Source organism: Hypomesus nipponensis, chromosome 21 (assembly GCF_054491055.1).
Source record: "Hypomesus nipponensis isolate SF chromosome 21, ASM5449105v1, whole genome shotgun sequence".
Taxonomy (NCBI): Eukaryota; Metazoa; Chordata; class Actinopteri; order Osmeriformes; family Osmeridae; genus Hypomesus; species Hypomesus nipponensis.
In genome coordinates this window covers 1,457,505-1,474,148 of record NC_140381.1, presented here as the reverse complement: position 1 = coordinate 1,474,148, position 16,644 = coordinate 1,457,505, and the positions used below count along the sequence as shown (strand labels likewise).

General features: G+C 42.4%; 2 protein-coding genes across 3 annotated transcripts in view; one reads left to right on the top strand and one right to left on the bottom strand.

Moving 5' to 3' along the window:
* Positions 1–16,644, top strand: part of eif3ba (eukaryotic translation initiation factor 3, subunit Ba) — a 40,981-nt gene that overhangs the window by 3,728 nt on the left and 20,609 nt on the right. Inside the window, exons 8-18 of one of the 2 annotated variants that reach the window (XM_084685178.1) lie at positions 56–122; positions 325–371; positions 485–768; positions 1,090–1,212; positions 1,362–1,440; positions 1,544–1,682; positions 2,501–2,626; positions 2,733–2,810; positions 2,931–3,039; positions 3,389–3,501; positions 3,686–4,251. In XM_084685178.1, the coding sequence (XP_084541304.1) occupies positions 56–122; positions 325–371; positions 485–768; positions 1,090–1,212; positions 1,362–1,440; positions 1,544–1,682; positions 2,501–2,626; positions 2,733–2,810; positions 2,931–3,039; positions 3,389–3,489 (1,153 nt within the window). In that variant the 3' untranslated portion in view covers positions 3,490–3,501; positions 3,686–4,251. Of the gene's footprint in view, positions 1–55; positions 123–324; positions 372–484; positions 769–1,089; positions 1,213–1,361; positions 1,441–1,543; positions 1,683–2,500; positions 2,627–2,732; positions 2,811–2,930; positions 3,040–3,388; positions 3,502–3,685; positions 4,252–16,644 lie in introns of those variants that run through there. The other variant, XM_084685179.1, reaches the window with a different exon arrangement.
* LOC146237293 (caspase recruitment domain-containing protein 8-like) lies at positions 14,062–16,423 on the bottom strand. Its single transcript, XM_084685253.1, has 2 exons — positions 16,247–16,423; positions 14,062–16,061 (listed from the first exon to the last, which is right to left on the bottom strand). Exons 1-2 carry the CDS (start codon positions 16,416–16,418, stop codon positions 15,709–15,711), a joined length of 525 nt encoding a protein of 174 aa, XP_084541379.1. The 5' UTR covers positions 16,419–16,423; the 3' UTR covers positions 14,062–15,708.

The following is a 16,644-nucleotide window of genomic DNA, read 5'->3' as shown; positions in this document are numbered from 1 at the left end:
CCCCCCCCCCCTCACAGTAGAAGCCCTAAACGTGTGTGTGTGTGTGTGGCTTCAGGTGGAGTCACGATGGGAAGTTTTTTGCCAGGATGACCCAGGACACTCTGAGCATCTACGAAACTCCAGTAAGTCTGTCTCTCTCTTTCTGCCTGTCTCTCTTTCTACCTGTCTCTCTCTCTGCCTGTCTCTCTCTCTCTGCCTGCCTGTCTCTCTCTCTCTGCCTGCCTGTCTCTCTCTCTCTGCCTGCCCGTCTCTCTCTCTCTGCCTGCCTGTCTCTGCCTCTGCGTGTATGTGGCTGACACTAACATCTTCCTTGTCTCTCTCCAGTCTATGGGCCTGCTGGACAAAAAGAGTCTGAAGATCTCTGGAATCAAGTAAGTCCCATTTCCTCAGACCCCCCTGGGTGTAGATCAGCCTGTCGGGCCCTCAGGGACCCCCTGGAGTGCATGGTTTCCTCACACACTGTCCCTCCCCTCCCTCCCTCCAGGGACTTCTCCTGGTCTCCGGGAGACAACATCATAGCATTCTGGGTCCCGGAGGACAAGGACATCCCTGCTCGCGTGACGCTGATGCAGCTGCCGTCGCGACAGGAGATCCGTGTGAGGAACCTGTTCAACGTGGTGGACTGCAAGCTGCACTGGCAGAGGAACGGGGACTACCTGTGTGTCAAGGTGGACCGCACGCCTAAGGGCACGCAGGGGGTCGTCACCAACTTTGAGATCTTCCGCATGAGGGAGAAGCAGGTGCCTGTGGACGTGGTGGAGATGAAGGGTGGGTCTGGACGGAGACACAAACAAACACACGTAAACAAAAACAAACAAATATAAAATAAACTACTGCTTATAGATGGAGATAAGATGGTAACAGAGTGGAGTCCTTTTCTCGAGAGGAACTCTGAACTTAATTTTAATCTAGTAGTAGTTTTTCTTTGTATATGATTAAAATAATATATTTATTGTACATTGTACATTTGTTGTAGTTTTTAAAATTGGATTTAATTCGAACTTAATTTGATTTAAACAGGTTTATTGTTTATAATGTTTTCTGTGCCCATTTCCTTGGCATGGTTGCGACCTTGTGTTCCTCCTGCAGAGAGCATCATAGCGTTTGCCTGGGAGCCCAACGGCAGCAAGTTTGCCGTTCTGCACGGAGAGACGCCCCGCATCAGCGTGACCTTCTACCACGTCAAGAACAACGGCAAGATCGAGCTCATCAGTGAGTTAGAACCCTCCTGCTGTTCTCAACACTTTACGGCGCTCCACCACGCTTTACAGCGCTTTGTTTACTTATTTCAACACATCTAATTAGATTGAAACAATGTCATTTCTTAACAACTCCAACGTCATCATGTGTGTCCCCCCCAGAGATGTTTGACAAGCAGCAGGCCAACAGCATCTTCTGGAGTCCTCAGGGACAGTTCCTGGTGCTGGCCGGACTCAGGAGGTGAGTGTGTGTGTGTGTGTGTGTGTGTGTGTGTGAGAGCCTGTGTGTGAGGGCCTGTGTGAGTAAGCCTGTGGTGCATCAATGTAACCCCTGTCTTCCCCAGCATGAACGGGGCGCTGGCCTTCGTGGACACGTCAGACTGCACCATGATGAACATAGCGGAGCACTACATGGCCTCCGATGTGGAGTGGGACCCCACCGGACGCTACCTGGTCACCTCAGTGTCCTGGTGGAGTCACAAGGTACACACACACACTACCTGGTCACCTCCATGTCCTGGTGGAGTCACAAGGCACACACACAGTACCCGGTCACCTCCATGTCCTGGTGGAGTCACAAGGCACACACACAGTACCCGGTCACCTCCATGTCCTGGTGGAGTCACAAGGCACACACACAGTACCCGGTCACCTCAGTGTCCTGGTGGAGTCACAAGGTACACACACACACTACCTGGTCACCTCCATGTCCTGGTGGAGTCACAAGGCACACACACAGTACCCGGTCACCTCCATGTCCTGGTGGAGTCACAAGGCACACACACAGTACCCGGTCACCTCCATGTCCTGGTGGAGTCACAAGGCACACACACAGTACCCGGTCACCTCCATGTCCTGGTGGAGTCACAAGGCACACACACAGTACCCGGTCACCTCCATGTCCTGGTGGAGTCACAAGGCACACACACAGTACCCGGTCACCTCCATGTCCTGGTGGAGTCACAAGGCACACACACACACTACCTGGTCACCTCAGTACCCACATGCTATCATACACATGCTTTCAATAATTCACTACTGCATTAATTCATACACAATAATCCAGACACACTTGCCTATAATCAGATTAATTAATGAGTTTCTCTTGTCTGCCTACCTGTCTGTGTACCTGTCTGTCTGTGTACCTGTCTGTCTGCGTACCTGTCTGTCTGCGTACCTGTCTGTCTGTGTACCTGTCTGTCTGTGTACCTGTCTGTCTGTGTACCTGTCTGTCTGTGTACCTGTCTGTCTGCATACCTGTCTGCGTACCTGTCTGTATGTGTACCTGTGTGTGTGTGTAGGTGGACAACGCCTACTGGCTGTGGACGTTCCAAGGACGTCTGCTGCAGAAAAACAACAAGGACCGCTTCTGCCAGCTGCTGTGGAGGCCACGCCCCCCCACCCTGCTCAGCGCCGACGAGATCAAGGTGTGGGAGGGAGGGAGGACGGGGGGGGGGGGGGAGGGAGGGAGGGAGGTCATTGATTACTGATCCAGTGGTGGTATTGATGCTACCCTGGGGTCTCTTTCTACAGCTGATCAAGAAGGATCTTAAGAAATACTCCAAGATCTTTGAACAGAAGGATCGTCTCAGCCAATCAAAGGCCTCCAAGGTGAGCAGGAGGGGGAGGAAGGGGGGCTGCTTGAAAACGGGATGTTTTCTAATGTCGTCTGAGGATCCCAGCTGTAAGTAACCTGTGTGTGTCTCTCTCTCTCTCTGTGTGTGTGAGTAGGATCTGGTGGACAAGCGCAGGTCCATGATGGAGGACTACCACCGCTACAGGGAGGAGACCACACGCACCCACCAGGAGCAGAGAGAGCTACGCCTGGAGCTGAGAGGAGGTACATCTGACCCCTCACCTCTAACCATGACCCCTCACCTCTAACCATGACCCCTCACCTCTAACCATGACCCCTCACCTGTACACCTGACCCCTCACCTGTACACCTGACCTCTAACCATGACCCCTCACCTGTACACCTGACCCCTCACCTGTACACCTGACCCCTCACCTCTAACCATGACCCCTCACCTCTAACCATGACCCCTCACCTGTACACCTGACCCCTCACCTGTACACCTGACCCCTCACCTGTACACCTGACCCCTCACCTGTACACCTGACCCCCTCACCTCTAACCATGACCCCACACCTCTAACCATGACCCCTCACCTGACCTCTCTCTCCAGGAGTGGACACGGACGAGCTGGACAGCAACGTGGAAGACTGGGAGGAGGAGACCATCGAATTTTTTATCAACGAAGAAATCATTCCCCTCGGAGATCTGTAGTCCCCTACGCAGGTAAGACACACGCACTCCCTCACATACACACACACACTCTAATATCATCTACCTAAACTCACAAACATTCATAGGTAGAATACTAATTTGTACATTTTTGGGCTGATATTTTAAATACTCTTTCCTCCTCCTCCCCCACCTCTCTCTCTCCCCCGCCTTTCTCTTTCTCTCTCCCCCTCATCAGTTCAACCGTTTGTTTGTGGAGAGGAGAACGGAGGTGTTGATTGGAGGAGGAAGACCGCGCTTGGAATCTTGGAAGTCGCCAGAATTCTGACATTCTACCTTTTGTGACGTCATCAAAGCGTGCCTTGTCGCGTAGCGATTACAGCGAGCGAGCGAGGGAAGAAAAGAGAGGAGAGAGGGAGCAAGAGGAGAAGCATTTGAACCTTCCCCCCTCCCTCTTTCTCTCCCATCTTCAGACCCTTCCTTCTCTCCTTTTTTCTGGTTCTAGAAATATAACAGTCCCCCCTCCCTCCTCCTCCCCCTCTCCTGGACTCCGTTCATACCTGCTGCCCTGGGCTGAGTGGCAGGTCTGGTCACCGTCGTCATGGCTACGGAAACGCCCGTGGCTCCAAACGAGGGGGGTGTTGTGAGCGAATTAGCGACTGTGTTTTTTAGGATGCTGAGATGGCATTACAGCGGTTTGTATCCTCCTCCCTTTAGACTCAGAGATGTTCTACTCCTCCTCTCTCATTGGCTGGACAGCCTGGGGGCGTGTCTCCATAAAGAAATAAAAAAACATGAAAAAGGTGTAATTGTCTGTGTGGTTTTGTCAAGTTAGGTTTCATGAAGATAACTTGTGCTCGGTGACTACTACCTAGCTGTTGTTATTTGTTTGTTTTTTTTGGGGGGGGGGCTTTGTCATATACAGGTGTACATGTATGTTTACATTTATATATTTTTGCTTGTGTTTAAAAAGAATGTTTCCCAGCCTGCTGCAGGGAACACATTTATAAATCATGAAACATTTGTGGATCATGGTACTTGCATTTACTAGCCTGACGTTGTCAAACTCATAATTCTAGTCAGAATATGAGTCTGATAACTCTGTGAGTATGGGGCGTGTTTCAACCGAACTCATAAAACAAATGCCTCTTCGCTCAATAGGATAGACCTACAACCAATCAGAGCAACGTAATATGTTGTTTGTTGAAAACAAATTCAAACCAAGCGCTCTTTGGTGACGTGGTTGATTACGTTACTGTTGATCATCTGTCCATCATCGTAAAAAGCCCGCCCTGACAATTTCATTGGTCCGAACAGCTCCTGTTCGGGTATAGTTTTTCCGCAACCGAACTACTCCAGACCCAACTTCCCGACCAATTTTTTGTGAGCGGGGCTATGTTGGGCTGGCAGCCAGGCTATGCATTTACGAATACTTTTGAGACATATATCTCTCCATACAGTAGCGTGACGTATGTGAATCAAGTATTGATCAACATATTTAAGTTAGCTAAACGTCTAAAACAATTCTGGTACAATTATCTGTTCACTTATGATAATTTTCTGCAATATGAACTTTTAGACTTTGTGTTTTGTTATATTGAAACAATAGTGCAATTTTGGCCAGCCCAACTATTGTTAATGATAAGGACAGCACATTAATAAAACTTGATGAAAAATGATAATAGCAAGTGTATTTGATCTGTTTATTGTGATGATGACATGAAATAAAATAAAGTATACCAGATTAGAGTTGAACCTCTATTTCCTCAGATAACTTTGATATGTATGTATAATAGAGCATAGAATAAAATAATGAAATGAATCAGAATATGTACATTGCATAAGTATTTTGACCGGGGAGAAGACAGAACCCTGTGTGTGTTAGGAATGTAATTATCTGCAGTATGAATCAAGGATTTACTCATGTTTAGTAGTTGTATTCCCAACAGATGTGGTTACATTCTGTTAAAGGCACTAAAGATATTCCACAAACACAAGCCTTTTAGTTACAAGGATTTACTCATGTTTAGTAGTTGTATTCACAACAGATGTGGGTACATTCTGTTAAAGGCACTATAGATATTCCACAAACACAAGCCTTTTAGTTTTTCCAGATGGGAATGTACATGATGCAGCAATGTAAGGGCAGCATCATCTAGACTTATACTCTTCATGTAGGCAAACTGGAGTTGATCTGCCAGGTTCTGGACTGTCTCTTGTAGTTGCAAAAGTATTTTGTAGCAGGTCTCCAGGAGCTTGTTATTTACTGATGTTATCAGGACATAATGCTTTGTTGACTTTGTAAGAAAAGAAAACAAACAACAGTTCCATCCTTAAGTGCCGCTGATTTGATGTTGGTCAGTAAACTGTCATGATGAGTGAAATGAAGGTTGCTTTGCGTTGTCTTGTCCAAAAAATGTCAGTGCCCAGTTAGACTCTGTGTTGTTCTGTGCATCTTACTATAAATGATCCTGCTGGAAATTGGTTGTGGGCTGTCTCAATGTTGAGGAAGGACCTGTGCTGCCCCCTGCTGGTGAGCTGACTAGCCTGCAGCACTGCTGCCTCTAAAACTCTCTTGCAGCTGCGTCCACAGACCAAGCCCCCACCCCTCGCCCCTCGGCTTGAAGCAACGGCCCCGGTGGATGTAGGTGGTATTGCATTACGGTTAGGTTTCCGACTCTTCCGGTCGTTTTTATTCTATTAACTCCAGTCAACATTTACAAAACTATCTCCCCCAATAATTTTTGTTCGATTCTCGAACCTGGCTCATACTACTAGCTTTTTCATAGAATAATTTATCCCGATTTTTGCTAAGTTTGAGACCAATCCGAAATGGGTAAACTAGCACCCCATTTATTTGCTTACGTCAATAAAATTTGCCTGCAAATGTTTTTTTTATTTTTTTTTATTGAGAAATAGACAAGTTTCATACAAAATAGGCTATGTTCAAACACTATTAACAATTCTCAAAAGGCAGACATAGTTGCAAATTACAATAATTAGCATCAATGAAACCTCAAATCAAGGTAAAGAAAGGAACGGAAAACAAAAACAAAAGAAACAAACATGTATATCAAAGTAAGTTGTTGCAAGGGGTACCTAGGAGTTATAGGTCACACATCTCATTGAAGAAATTAGCTACTCTAGAAGCTTTTTCATTTGAGATGGTACTAAGCGAGGAAGCAAAAGCCCTAAGGTCATTAATAAAATGAGGAAAGGATGGAGGGGTCTTTAAAAATCTGCACTTATTAATGAAATATTTGGCAAATAGAAAAAGGTTATTGACCATGTATTGTTGTGAACAATCTTTTTTCATTACACCAAACTTAACTTGTTTGTATTCAAGGGGGTTCACAGTTATAATAATACTTGACATTTTACTGTACAGCTGTGACCAAAACAACTTTGAAGAATCACAAGAAAAGAAAATATGCTCCGTAGTTTCAATGTGAAGTCCACAAAATTGACACGAGTTATCACCAATATTAAACTTTGTATTAAGGAATTCTTTAGATGGGTATATATCATTTTAAAATGAAGTTCTTTCACTTTAGGGATACTGGGAAAGTTAAGATAACTCATTCTCAGTTCCTTCACTTCCTCCGGGTCAAAATCTTTGAAAACATAATAACGTTTAACTTTGTTTGGATGAAGCCTATCAATGAATATATTTCTTATATATTTATTGTTGCATTTATGATCTCTAATAGAAAATTCACCCAGACAAGGAGATGGGAGCGAGAATGTTACAGATTGGTGTGAAAGAATCCCTTTTACCAACGAAACTATGGGTTTTGGTATGGCTTTTACAACCGTATAAAACTCTCTAGGATGACATACAAACCCATGTTTCAAACAAAAATCATTGTAGTTAAGAACATTACCATAGATGTCCACCATGTCCAGTAGGGAAAAAATGTTATATCGAACCCAGTTTTCATAGAATAAAGATTTGTTGTGGTGAAGAACAAAACGATTGTTCCAAATACAAGTTTTGTGTGGACTAAAATTGTGAGAAAATGCTAATTTCCAACACAAGAGAGCTTGTTGATGGAAAGCAGACAGTTTAAGAGGTAATTTGGATAACTCAAAGTCACATCTAATCAAAAAATCCAGGCCACCTATTTTCCCAAATATTGAAGAAGAGACCGTAAACCATAAACTGTCTGTATTACAAAGAACCGATTTTAACCATTTAGTTTTTAAAACACTATTCATAATTTCTAAGTCAATAACATTCAACCCTCCGTTTTCGTTATTGTGAACTAAATCATTTTTATTTATATAGTGATTCTTATTTTTCCAAATAAAGTTAAATAATGCAGTGTTACAGTCTTTTAGTAAGTGGAGTGGGAACGCTAGCGAGGAGGCTGGATAAACAAATCTAGAGAGCAGTTCCATTTTAGTTAACAAAACTCTTCCAAAAATTGAGATATCTCTTTGTAGCCAGTTATTGAGAATATGTTTTGCCTTTGAAAGATTTTTAACAAAGTTTTCTTGAACGCTTTGATTGCTGTCTCTAGAAATTGTTACCCCCAAGTATTTTACAGATGTTTTAACCGGTATGTTACATAAAGAGTCCAACTCGCTACTATGAATTGCAAATAACTCACATTTATTTAAATTTAAGTATAAGCCAGATGCTTTGGAAAATAGATCAATTAGTTGGATGGCTTTATCAACTTGATATTGGTCCTTTAAAAAGATCACTGTATCATCAGCTAATTGGCTAATACCAATTTGTTTTCCAAACACATTTAGTTTATCAAAATTGCTGTTTTCATCTACCAAAATAGCACGCATTTCTGCTGCTAATATAAACAGAATAGGGGAAATGGGACATCCTTGTCTTATTCCCCGTGAAATGTTGAATCTTTGGGTTGTTCCAAATGAAAGTGAAATAGAGCTATTGATGTCTTTATATAGCATTTTTATAAAAGAAATAAATTTACTGCCAAAACCAAATTTTTCGAGGGAGTTAATTATGAAATTGTGCTCAATCGTGTCAAAAGCTTTTCTAAAATCTAGAAAAAGAATATAACCGTCATCCTCAATCCAGTCTTGATAATCTAAAATATCCAGGATTAATCTGATGTTGTTATGTATTGACCTGCCTTTTATGAAACCAGATTGTGATTCACACACTATTTGATGTAGGTTTTTCTTGAGTCTGTTGGAAAAAATATGAGCTAGAATTTTATAATCACAGTTGAGTAGCGTGATGGGACGAAGGTTATCTATATGTCGTGTATCTTTACCTGGTTTGGGAATAAGAATAATTAAACCTAGTTTCATAGTCGAAGACAATGTAGTATTTTGTATACATTCGACAAAGGCTTGAAACAAAAGTTCTCTCAAATCCAGCCAAAAGAACTTATAAAATTCAGACGTAAGGCCATCAGGGATTTCCCAGAAGATAAATGTTCTATCACTTTATCTAGTTCCTCTATTCTAATTTCAGCCTCGCATAAATCTCTAAATTCCTGGTCTAACAGTGGTAAGCTAGCGTGTATATTATCAAAGAAAGTCTTACAGGCAGATGCAGAGAATGATGAGTTATACAAGGAGCTGTAGAATTGTGATATTTCTGAGGAAATGATTTTAGGGCATGTTTTTATAACCCCATTTACATAGAGAGAGGTTATGGCATTTTTCTCTTGCCGCCTTTTTTCAAGTCTATAAAAATAATAATTATTTTTTTCACCCTTTTCTATCCACTTTGCTCTGGACCTCACATATGCTCCTTTAGCTTTTTTAATATATAATTGGTCAATTTTGGACTGCAAGGCTAGAATTTGCAATTTAGTTTCATTGTCCATTTCACTTTTATTACATAGAGAGCTTAATTCTCTTGTTATTTCTAGCTCCACTTGTGTTCTGGCTTTACTTAAATTTTTACTAAATTGTATAGAAAATTCTCTAATCTTGTGTTTTAAATATTCCCATTTACTTAGAGATGAAATAAGGTCTTTATGCGATGCTACCTCATTTATTATAGATTTGATTTGCGAGCAAAAGGTTTTGTGTTTTAGTAAATCAGCATTGAATTTCCAATAACCCTTGTTACGCAATTCTCTTTTACCCGGGTAAAAAGATATAAAGATACAACAGTGATCTGTCAAAGGTGCTGCGGAAATTGAGGTATCTTTAATGAAGTCGGTTAGGCTAGCTGATGTTAACCAAAAATCAATTCTCGATTTGGAAGTACCATTAACTTTAAACCAGGAAAAGTGTTTAAGATTTGGGTTCCCAGCTCTCCAAGCGTCCACTACATTATTATTTAAACAAAAATTGAGAAGGTTAAGATTTGGATGATAGGTATCAAATTTGGGCGGAAAGCGATCTAATGTTTCATCCATAACCATGTTGAAATCTCCTCCTATAATTATATTATCAGTAGGATACATAAGTTTCAAGTCAAACAGTGCATTAGAAATTTCAGAGAGTAGGTTGTTATTTGGGGGAACACTATTGTAACCATACACATTAAACAAGATAAACAAAATATCGTCAATGTTTATAACAACTGAAATCCAGTGGCCATGTGAATCTGTCAGTACCTTTATGATCTTGCCTGGCAGGTTGTTAAATAGAATTGCCACTCCTGCAGAGTTCATAGAAGCATGGCTGAAGATTATCCTGTCCCCCCATTGACTCGCCCAGAACTTCGCGTCAACAGGGCTGGAATGAGTTTCTTGCAAGAAGGTACAGTGTGAGTTTTTGCTTTTGCAGAAGAGAAAGAAAGCTTTCCTTTTGATAGAGTTACGGAGGCCCCTTGCGTTTAAAGAAGTACACGAAAAATACGATTTCACTGAGAACATTTAACAGAAAGAAACAAATAATAAATAAAATTAAGTAGCCTATATGTAATAAAATATAAATAATCAAATGAAAAATGCTTAACCGTGCTCTAAGCACACAGAATAGGCTAAGTTTCTCTTAAACAAAGCACTGTAACGATCTCGCTCAACAGCGAAAAATATAACAAGCTTTCACTTTTACACCTCCTGCCAGGAGGATGAACGTGGTTGATATCAACCTTCCTTGATGATCCGCGTGCCTTCTATGTAGCCATAGGGACCACGGTAGTATGCTTTCTTCCCTGCAGCTCTAGCCTCACTAATCCTCGGCCAAAGTGCAGCGCGGGCTTCACGATCTTCTTTAGACAAATCTTCGGTGAACTTGACACCCTTGCGTTTACAGACATCCGAGCCTTTAGTGGAGCGCCAGAACTCGTCTCTGTATTTCCGCATGCAGAACTAAGTGATCACCTGTCTGGAGTTATCCTTCATTTTGGGGCCAATGCGGTGGACTGTATCCACAATCTCTTCAAGCTTGTGGTGCAGGTGAGGAGCAATTTCCGCTAAGAGTGAGATGACTTCTCTTCGGATATCTTCTCCAGCTACTTCCTTCATTCCGATAATTCTGAGGTTCCATCGTCTTTTGTAGCGTTCGAGCTCCGACGTGCGGTTTATCAGATCTGCATGAGATGTGGTAACGGAATTAAGTTGTTTATCGAACAAATTAATTTTAGCTTTACAGTCTTTTATCTCCGCCGCGTTGAACTCCACAGCTTTTGTCAGGCTGACGATCAGTAGACTGTTCTCAGTAATCTTACGCTCAATGCTACTCAGCTTGCCATCTTGTAAATCAAATCTGGCAACTAAAATTTCCATGAGAGTTGCATTAGAAACCTCGGGGCTCTCGTCATTTTTCTGTTTTTTTAGCTGATGTTTTTGTTGGGGTGTTCTGTAAGGATGAAAGGTCTTTGCGTTTCTCTGTATGATCGACGTGGGAGACTTCCATGACGTACTCGTGATCAGCAAGAGCGTCCGATGTTTTAGCCATCCCTTTTTGCCCTGAAATCACTATTTTCGGGATATTGGAACCTTTTTTTGCTGCCATTGCACGGATGCACACAGAGACGTAATGATTGGGATGATAAAAGGTTGAATTCTAATATAAAGCCAAGATTAGCTGGAGAGCCGAGAAAATTACATGTGCCTAGCCCGCCATCTTATTCGCCCCCCCAAGTTGCCTGCAAATGTGCTTGCGGATACTAACAGGGCACGAGCACAATAGTTCACATTAGGGATGGGAAGATTCACCGATTCGCATCGGTGCATCGGCATAAAAGTTCACGATGCGATGGCCCGGATTAAAAAAGTGTGCACCGGATACAATGTGGGATGAAATCGCGATGCATCGTTTCTAACATCTTTGCATCGGTATAATCCGATGTATTTATATAGAATTATGTGTATCTGAACACCTTTAGTATTTAGTAATTTGACCAATGATTTGTGACTAATAATTTTATATTTAGTTAGTTTCTTAAACACGCTCTTATCTCCACTGCTGTCAGTGGCCGATTCTCGTGAAGTCTCTCGGCAAAGTTTCGCGCGAGTTGGAGGCGTGTTCGGGCGACTGTTATCATGGCGGAGGAAGAGTTACACGTTCCTACAAATTGCAATAAATCCAAGGTTTGGCAACACTTTGGGCAATTTGACAAGACCCATGCAATTGGCAAGATATATCTTACTGCTATAAAGTACACAGGCAGCACGGCTAATTTAGGTAGTCACCTGAAGAGGCTACATGGTATTTGTGTGGAGACGTCTGCCTCCCCCTCGGATTTAGCTATGGCTACAGTCAGTGGCTAGCTCCACCGGTACCCCTAGCAAGAATAGGAAGCTATTCTCCGACAAAACAAATCCCTGTTGTGTACGACAAAGTAAGACAAGAGAAGTAGGACGTATGAGTAGGAAAAGTAGGATGTGAGTTCAATTTAGTGTGTTGTATTATGACAGTGTTTACAGCAGCTTGTGCCTGTAATAGTTAACCCTTTTTTACATTCAGAGAACACATACAACAGGAAAGAAGGACTGGTTTAAGGAAAGGTCCAGGCCTGATGTTATTTTATCTATTGTCAGAGACTTTGTTTAATATGTGAAATAACACTTTCACTTGTTTAGACGATTTGCAGTCTGACAAAGAAATAAATCATAGCATAAATGTAAATCATTATGTACCATATTAAATTGCATAGCATCATATTCCCTTTGCATTGCATCTCATTGAATCGCATCGTGTCGAATCGCACTGCATCGCAATAGGGGTGAATCGTATCCAGGGGCGGATCTACCGGGGTGGCATGGGGTGGCAACTGCCACCCTAAAAATAGCCTTGCCACCCGAGCTGCCACCCCAGTTGGCAGCTTTAAAAACAAAGACAAGTTGTGGCTCATCTGACATTTGTGAGAGCGAATTTCTAATATCCGACTGCAAGCGAATGCAGCATGAGACGACTCCACCCCCCTCCCCACTCCGCCGAGTTGGACATTTGCCACAGCGAATTTCTAATATCCCAGTGCAAGTGAATGCAGCACTACACGACTCAAACCCCCCTACTCACTCATACATTTGCGAGAACGAATTTCTATACAAGCCCCCAAAAATCTGCTGATTTTTTTACATGTTCTGCGTTTATTCAGACTAAAAAACTGCGGAATTACGATAGCCTTCCTCGACCGAAGATGTTCCACAACAGTTTGACGCGGAATAGGCTATGGTCGATTGAATGTTGACAGACTTTGCAGAAAAGTATTGATCCATCCTCATAAAGATCACCTGAACACTCACTGTCCCTGTCTATTCCTAGTTGATAAGTGTTTCCGTGTCAATTCTTCAGGGCTGAATCTGAGCATTTTTGACAAACGTTTTAATATTGGCTATAATCTAACGTAAACGTTAGCTACTGTATCAGTTTTAGGGTTGACAGACTTCCTTTGATTGCTATCATAGACCTAGGCTACTACCTACACTGGTGGAAATGGTCTCTGTTTACAGGTTAAACATTTCGAAAAGAATACAGACATAATGAGTTGACAAGCTTATTTAAATTTTGCCTCAGACCAATGCATTCTATTTGAAATTCCGCGGGTTTTCGTAAAACGTAATTCGCTCGCGAATTTTGGCCCTGCTAATATCCCACTGCAAGTGAATGCAGCACTAGACGACTCCAACCACCCTCCCCACTGCGCCGACTGAGACCGAGGTGAAATCAGTTTTATATTCGAGATTCAACAGACATTCATATTTGTACCGATGTTCAGGCTCCGTGTCATATTTAGGGACCGGGGTAAAAGAGTAGACAGCCTGAATGCCGAAAACATCTAGCAGCCATTTGAATACACGCCATTTTCAGTGTTTCTTCAACATTTTTGTCAAAATGGACCATACAAACTTCAAACTTGTGGCACATTCTTCTACTACTAGCCAGCCAAGTTGTCCAAACTTTGGTTTGATGATACAGTTTTATATGGATTAGCCAATAAATCAATGAAAACACTTTTGAAATTGTTGTTCAGTGTTTCCTCAATATCTTTGATTTATTAAGGCTTTAATAATGTGCCATAATAATGTAGCCTTATGTTTTTGAGTTAAAATGTCTTAATTTGGTGGCATTCCAAATAAACATTGATTCCAAATAAACATTGATTAATATGACTGCGATTAAATCAGCATATATACTTCTGCCACGGGGGTGCCACCCCTCAAAAACTCCTGCCACCCTCTTGCCACCCCATGAATATTTTTCTAGATCCGCCCCTGATCGTATCGCATTAGTAGTTGCTTTTATGTATCTTTAATGTATCGGATCGTTGGCAGTGCTTTGAGATGTGTATCGCATCGTCCTCAGTGATGGAGATGCACATCCCTAGTTCACATTGGCCGATAGCCGATTTACATGGAGCTGAATGAGCCATAGACTTATATTGAATGAGCACAGGGAGAACTGGCTTGAGTTGCCTGCCCTGTTGCAGCAAGTTAAGCAAATGTCACACATACATGAAATGTTGTTAATATAGTTTATTCCCGTTATTTTAAAACAGATTTGATTTTTCGTAAAAACGTTCATGACATGATGGCAGATATAATATGTTAAGCGCGAGCATAGATTGTTGACGTCTATCTGGAGCAAAGACGAAGATTACTTTAACCGGTAACCACAATAGAAAATTATATAGGCCTATATTTAAATAATATTAGTCTTGCCTTCAGAAACTTTTGTTAAACACATCCATTATTCTTTTGTTGATCGTGTCATCAAGCCAGACTGCTTTTGTGGGACAATGAAGGTCCTCAGTGACTATGTTTCACCCCCACTTACATCTGATGTAAACGTCTTGTAGGCTATATGGTTCTGTGAATAAGCCCCTTTCAAAGGCAAATGTCCAATAAAGTATATTTTAGACACAGTTCTCAAGCTTTTATTTATTACATTATTACCAAGTCTTGTTAGATCACGTTATATCCATTAATAGGCGTTTGGTTTTGTAGGATGAACATATAAAACACATGGCCATATTTCTACACTGATGTTAAATTGAAGGCAGTGTGAAGAAAGTAAGCTATGCTAAGTCTGCATTATGGAAGATTTCGGTTACCAAAATAACTATAAAGCTTTCTTTGCCTGGCGAGAACAAAGACGGAGCTGTTCATGCTAACAGTTTATTTCATCCGATACAATGCGTTGGAAATCATACTCATATCACGAAGAAAAAAAGCAAACTATGTGATGAATTCCATCTAGAATAACCCTATATTTAGCCCTATAGCCTATTTCTAAAAAACAAGTGAAAGGAATACTATACAGTGACAGAATACATTTCCGTTAAGTTTGCATCATATGTCTGATTCTTATCGGACTTGTACACCATTCTGCCACTGCAATGCCTTAGCTCACACGCTCGTAACATAGGCTCGTAACCATATCAATCTATGCTCGCGACTGGTTGTCGCAAAGTATGACGTGTACAGCTAGTTGCAAGCGTGCACGAGGTCTCGGAGCTAGGGAAAAAAAGAGCCACTGTTTAAAGCTAGACCGGAAGACACGGAAGAGGAAAGATGGCTGCGTCCAGTCTCGCGCTCTCGCTTGCCTCACTGCGCCACTGAGCACTTTTCATAGAAATGAATGGGGACGCCATCTTGGAAGACAGAAGTAGCTTACTCTAGTTATATTAACTCTATGCCACAGACTAAACCCAATTTCAGAATATAGTATTTGGTATGTCTTAATTTTTTGTGACAAAGTTTGTGCAAAACCTGATGAGCCATGTTGTCCGTGCAACAGTTTGCTGTCTGACAGACACCCCCCTCCTCCAGACATCTGTCTGCCTCTCTGAGGGCCTGGTAGAAGTGTTCTCTAGGACTCCTCCTGCAGCCATGACTGCATCCTCCCAGCAGGCTACCTGTACAGTCACTGAGGTCCTGAGTTGCACCTCTCCAGGTCACTGACCAGGTAGGGGTCTATGTCCTTCAGGGCCTGGTAGAACTCCTCCTGGGCCCTCTCCCCCTTCCTGGCCAGCATGCCCAACAGGGCCTGGTTCTGGAGGGTCTGGGTGGACTTGCTGACGACCTCCTCGCGCTCCTCGTAGTTCAGAACCCGCTGGTCCTGGAGTCGCAGCAGGAGGGGTTGCAGCAGGCCCAGACGGGTCTCCAGACTCGCACGGTGTCTCCTGAAGAAGACCAGTCCAGAGAGAGCAGGCTGGGGGAAAGGCTGGGGGCTGGGCTGGGGGGCAGGCTGGAGGGCCTCCAGGGTCGCTGTCGAGGCTGAGAGAAAACAAATCACCTCCATTACATCCTGATTCTGACAGACATTTTATGTGACTGTTGTACGTGTGTTTGTGAAAAACAAAATAAATGTTCAGAAAAATTGTCAATGGCAACATTGATTGGGTTGAAAGTGCTTTAATTTGAGTTGAGAAAAGATCAGGAGATGTGTTACATGAAACTACCTGATAGCCAGACCAGGTCCTTCCAAACATGTTCAGAAGCGCCAATTTCTTTTAGAAGAACGTTCACCTCTTCAACAAAGGTCCGAAACAACAGCCGAAACGTGGGGATGTAATTTTCATAAGAGTCAAATGTCACAAACTCAGCTTTCTGAAATAGAGAAGGTAAATCCATTCGATATCAAAGAGAAACATAGCCTTATGATACTTGTTTATAATAAAACAATGTTCTGAAATTCAGTTGTCTGTGTGTCTGTGTAAACACAGACACACAGTGTCTGTGTAAACAAAGTGAATACAGTTGAACAACAAAGGACATCCAGATAACATCAAATATGAATAAACCCTGAGATCATTAAATATGCCAAATGGTAAAATATCTGCAATATACTCCAGTAAAA

Coding starts and splice junctions, on each gene's coding strand:
- LOC146237293 (XM_084685253.1), bottom strand. CDS start 16,418: ATGGATTTACCTTCTCTATTTCAGAAAGCTGAGTTTGTGACATTTGAC. Junction 16,062..16,246: donor GGACCTGGTCTGGCTATCAG/GTAGTTTCATGT, acceptor GTTTTCTCTCAG/CCTCGACAGCGACCCTGGAG.